The 6,000-nt window shown below is 38.1% G+C and overlaps 1 protein-coding gene across 1 annotated transcript in view; it reads right to left on the reverse strand.

Annotated features, from left to right (window-relative positions):
- Positions 1-6,000, reverse strand: part of oca2 (oculocutaneous albinism II) — a 145,281-nt gene that overhangs the window by 39,184 nt on the left and 100,097 nt on the right. Inside the window, exons 17-18 of the mRNA XM_061888337.1 lie at positions 5,048-5,105; positions 4,792-4,900 (exon numbers count right to left, since the gene is read on the reverse strand). Of these exons, the coding sequence (XP_061744321.1) occupies positions 4,792-4,900; positions 5,048-5,105 (167 nt within the window). The remainder of the gene's footprint in view (positions 1-4,791; positions 4,901-5,047; positions 5,106-6,000) is intronic.

Raw genomic sequence — 6,000 nt, forward strand, 5'->3', positions numbered from 1 at the left:
ACGTTTTGGGAACTGAGGAAACTAATTATTGCTTTGAATGTGGACTTCTTTCCCGAGCTTCAATCGTTCAACTGTAAGGGGTCTCAGCTGTCGTATTTTACGCTTCATAACGCGCCACACATTTTCGATGGGAAACAGGTCTGGACTGCAGGCGGGCCAGGAAAGTACCCCCACTCTATTTTTACGAAGCCACGCTGTTGTAACACGTGCTGAATATGGCTTGGCATTGTCTTGCTGAAATAAGCAGGGGCGTCCATGAAAAAGACGGCGCTTAGATGGCAGCATACGTTGTTCCAAAACCTGTATGTACCTTTCAGCATTAATGGTGCCTTCACAGATGTGTAAGTTACCCATGCCTTGGGCACTAATGCACCCCCATACCATCACAGATGCTGGCTTTGGAACTTTGCGTCGATAACAGTCTGGATGGTTTGCTTTCCCTTCGGTCCGGATGACATGATGTCGAATATTTCCAAAAACAATTTGAAATGTGGACTCGTCAGACCACAGAACACTTTTCCACTTTACATCAGTCCATCTGAGATGATCTCGGGCCCAGAGAAGCCGGCGGCGTTTCTGGATGTTGTTGATAAATGGCTTTTGCTTTGCATAGTAGAGCTTTAACTTGCACTTACAGATGTAGCGACGAACTGTATTTAGTGGTTTTCTGAAGTGTTCCTGAGCCCATGTGGGGATACCCTTTAGAGATTGATGTCGCTTTTTGATACAGTGCCGTCTGAGGTCACGGTCATTCATTGTTGGTTTCCGGCCATGCCGCTTACATGGAGTGATTTCTCCAGATTCTCTAAACCTTTGGTGATATTTTTGACCGTTGATGTTGAAATCCCTAAATTTCTTGCAATTGCACTTTGAGAAACGTTGTTCTTAAACTGTTTGACTATTTGCTCACACAGTTGTAGACAAAGGGGTGTACCTCGCCCCATCCCTCCCTGTGAAAGACTGAGCATTTTTTGGGAAGCTGTTTTTATACCCAATCATGGCACCCACCTGTTCCCAATTAGCCTGCACACCCGTGTGATGTTCCAAATGAGTGTTTGATGAACATTTCTCAACTCTATCAGTATTTATTGCCACCTTTCCCAACTTCTTTGTCACGTGTTGCTGGCATCAAATTCTTAAGTTAATGATTATTTGCAAAAAAAAAAAAAAAATGTTAATCATTTTCAGTAGACCCATAATAAATTCATAAAAGAATTAATTTAATGTTTTTGTGACAAACAAGTATGTGCTCCAATCCCTCTATCACAAAAAAAAGAGTTGTAGATATTATTGGAAACTCAAAACAGCCATGACATTATGTGTGTTACAAACTTTTGACCAATATTGTAATTTCACCTAATTGGGTTCAAAATATTTTTGCAAACCAGTAATAATAATCTGCAAATAATGTGCCGTTGTTGCGTGTTGGTGCTGTCTCGAGCTCACGATATGCAAACGACAGTGGGAGGCAGCGTTCAGGTAAAAAAAGGTATCTAATGCTTAAACCAAAAATAAACAAAAGGCGAGTGCCGCTAAGAAAAGGCTTTGAAGCTTAGGGAAGGCTATGCAAAACAAAACGAAAACTGAACCTGCTGCTAAGTAAACAAAAACAGAATGCTGGATGACTGCAAAGACTTACAGCACCAACAACCAAAAGCGCCTTATTGCAGTGAAACTTGCCAAGGAACATGTAAGCAAATATTAACATTGTTGTATGTATACTTTTGACCCAGCAAATTTGCTCACATTTTCAATAGACCCATGATAAATTCATAATATAATTCATGAAAGTTTTTTGTGACAAACAAGTATGTGCTCCAATCCCTCTACCACAGGGGCGCTCACACTTTTTCTGCAGGCGAGCTACTTTTCAATTGATCAAGTCGAGGAGATCTACCTCATTACTATTTATAATTTACATTTATTTATTTATGAAAGAGACATTTTTGTTAACAAGTTAATGGTGTTTAATGATAATACAAGCATGTTTAACACACATAGATTCCTTTCTTTCATGAAGACAAGAATATAAGTTGGTGTATTACCTGATTCTGATGACTTGCATTGATTGGAATTAGACAGTGGTGCTGATAACGTCCGCATTTTCAAATGGAGGAAAAAAAAAAAAGTCCTCCTTTCTGTCCAATACCACATGAAAGTGGTTGGATTTGGCATCTCATTTGTCCAACTTGCATACTCGTTTTTAAACACTTTGTTATGAGAGTAGCATATGTGTGTGGCCCTTTAATGTCTGGCAGCAGGTGAGTGACGTCAGTGAGTGTGCGGGTGGGCAAGCGGTCGCTGAAGGCGGGGGGGAAATACATTGGCATCAAACTCCGTAGCTTGCTAGCTTGTGCACGCTAGCTTTCTGAGACTCTTATTTTGTTAGCACAGGCAGGATGAAACAGGTCTTTTATGGTGAAGACAGGAACTGTGCAGTCGGTCTTTAGAGTTTTGACAGTAGGTACGGAGTCTCTAGAAATAAAACGTGTTTCTCTGCGTCCGCCCTGTTAGTGATTTTTTTCTTAAATATGAGCTCGCAGCAGCCGGCGTCATCTCACAAGATCCTCGGGTGCCGAGAATGTCAAACAACTGACGAAAGTGAAGTCTTGGTATGATTGATGATTGCTCATTTTTATGTCTATTTTTTAATGCCTGGCTTGATATCGACTGACACACCCTCCGAGATCGACCAGTCGATCGCGATCGACGTAATGCCCACCCCTGCTCTACCACAGAAAAAAAAAAAGGGTTGTAGAAATTATTGGAAATTCAAGCCAGCCATGACATTTTGTTCTTTACAAGTGTATGTAAACTTTTGACCACTACTGTATATCATACATGTAGTACATTATATACATACATATCTCCATAGAGCAGTCTTGTGCTCAATGGCAATATTATTATTTTACTAAAATCAAATAAAATTTAATTAAGAAAATAAAATTAATTAAACATATCTCAGAAGGATATGAATGTATGGATGGAATATCGCACATCATTTTTAATGACTTACTTCATTGGCTCCGGTGCGGCTCAAAGTATTTTTGGTGTGTTATAAGCAGAGGTGGGTAGTAACGCGCTACATTTACTCCGTTACATTTACTTGAGTAACTTTTGGTATAAATTGTACTTCTACGAGTAGTTTTTATGCAACATACTTTTACTTGAGTATATTTATAGAAAAAAAAACGCTACTTTTACTCAGTTCCATTTATCTACATTCAGCTCGCTACTCGCTACTTTTTTTATCGATCTATTAATGTTTGTTTTGGTTAATGACAGAGCTTCAAAGTAGAATCTACGCATGCCTGCGTTTCACCAATCACATGCAGTCACTGGTGACGTTGGACCAATCAAACAGAGCCAGGCGGTCACATGACCCGACTTAAACAAGTTAAAAAACTTATTCGGTTGTTACCATTTAGTGGTCAATTGTACGGATTATGTACTGTACTGTGCAATCTACTAATAAAAGTTTCAATCAATCGATCAATCAAAAGTGTAAAGGAAAAAAGACACTTTTTTTTTAACCGTACTTCCCGTCACAAGCCTAAAGACTGATCGCACAGTTCCTGTCTTCACAATAAAAGTGCCGCTCCATGGCGCATGCGCTAACAAAATAAGAGTCTCCGAAAGCCAGCGCAAACAAGCTAGCAAGCCACGGAGTTTGCCGCCAATGTATTTCTTGTAAAGTGTATAAAAACGAATATGGAAGCTGGACAAATAAGATGCCAAAAACCAACGACTTTCATGTGGTATTAGACAGAAAAGAGGAACTTTTTTTCTCCTCCATTTGAAAATGTGAACGTCTGATTCCAATCAATGCAAGTCATCAGAATCAGGTAATACACCAACTTATATTCTTGTCTTCATGAAAGATAGGAATTTATATATTAAACATGCATGTATATTCATTAAAACACCTTCAACATGTCAACAAAAACAGCAAAATAAATATAAATTATATACTGTATATATAAATGTATATATATATATATATATATATATTTAATATATATATATATATATGATATGTGTGTGTATAAATGATTTGTGTGTGTATGTATCATATGTGTGTGTATGTATATGATGTGTGTGTATGTATATGTATATATGAGGTAGATCACCTCGACTTGGTCATTTACTAAGTAATTGATAAACGTTGAAAAACTTATTGGGGTGTTACCATTTAGTGGTCAATTGTAGGGAATATGTACTGTACTGTGCAATCTACTAATACATGTTTTAATCAATCAATCAAATCAATGAGTTCCTACTGAGGTTATGGTGCTGTTAAGTTATTGTGGCTCAATGTGCCATTTTTTCATTTTATTTTAATGTACTATTATTTAATATATAATATTGTTTTAGTTGCTTAAGAGATATTCCTGGCTCTGAATTTGTTCATTGCTATTTTTATGTTTTTGTGCATAATTTTTTGCCGTAATCAGGTTACTCATCAGTTACTCAGTACTTGAGTAGTTTTTTCACAACATACTTTTTACTTTTACTCAAGTAAATATTCGGGTGACTACTCCTTACTTTTACTTGAGTAATAAATCTCTAAAGTAACTGTACTCTTACTTGAGTACAATTTCTGGCTACTCTACCCACCTCTGGTTATAAGTGTGTGAAGAGGTGTAATAATGTGAGGGCTCCACAGGCTGCTCAGTCAATCTCAGCTCACCAGATGATTATTTGCCGAATTTAAAACACGAGGGCGGGAGGAAGTTCTGGTTTCTTAATGACCTGGCAGTGGGCAGGAGGTCGGACGCAGCAAATACTCACCCAGTTCCAGATGAATGCTGGGAACGAAGGAGTTGACAAAGAACATGAGAATGACCACGCCGAGGACGGACAGGCACTTCACCAAGAGCACTTTGTCAGTTATTCTGTGCTGTTGGAGAAGAGGAAAAAGGAATAGAGCTGCGTCAAGAGACCAGGGTTCTCATCCCGTGACCGACGGCAGATTATGGAGATAACATCGCCTGCCATAGGTGGCTGCTTTCTGAGGTCAAACAGGAAGAAAAGAAAGAGAAATTACCTTCTTTTGCAACTCTTGAATGTTTTGCTCCCAGTTCTTGTCCTCTTGGGAAATTTGTCTGCAAAACATATTTCATCTCGTGTTGTTAACAGGCAGGATATTGTATTCATTCAGCTATTAATGAACATATGCGTTGCATACAGTCTCATTATTTGATGGACGAGTAACAAAAAGACAATATTTTGAGCAGCGGTGTCCAAAGTCCAGCACGTCAGTTAAAGGGGAACTACACTTTGTCGCCTATTTTTTGTATTCTATCATGTAACTACAAACCCCGTTTCCATATGATTTGGGAATTTGTGTTTGATGTAAATATAAACAGAATACAATGATTTGCAAACCCATATTCAATTGAATGCACTACAAAGACAACATACAGCATTTGATGTTCAAAATCATAAACTTATATATTTTTTGCTAATAATAATTAACTTAGAATTTCATGGCTGCACCACGTGCCAAAGTAGTTGGGAAAGGGCATGTTCACCACTGTGTTACATCACCTTTTCTTTTAACAACACTCAATAAACGTTTGGGAACTGAGGAAACTAATTGTTGAAGCTTTGAAATTGGAACTTTTTCCGAATCTTGATTTATGTAGAGCGTCAGTTGTTCAACAGTCTCCGCTGTCGTATTTTACGCTTCATAATGCGCCACACATTTTCGATGGGAAACAGGTCTGGACTGCAGGCGGGCCAGGAAAGTACCCCCACTCTATTTTTACGAAGCCACGCTGTTGAGTTGGGAAATTGTGTTACATGTAAATATAAACGGAATACAATGATTTGTAAATTCTTTTCAACCCATATTCAATTGAATGTTCAAACTCATAAAGTTTATTTTCTTTTTGCAAATAATAAATAACTTAGAATTTCATGGCTGAAAGACATGCCAAAGTAGTTGGGAAAGGGCATGTTCGCCACTGTGTTACATCACCTTTTCTTTTAACAACA

The sequence above is a fragment of the Nerophis ophidion genome, linkage group LG26 (assembly GCF_033978795.1).
Source record: "Nerophis ophidion isolate RoL-2023_Sa linkage group LG26, RoL_Noph_v1.0, whole genome shotgun sequence".
In the NCBI taxonomy this organism is placed as follows: Eukaryota; Metazoa; Chordata; class Actinopteri; order Syngnathiformes; family Syngnathidae; genus Nerophis; species Nerophis ophidion.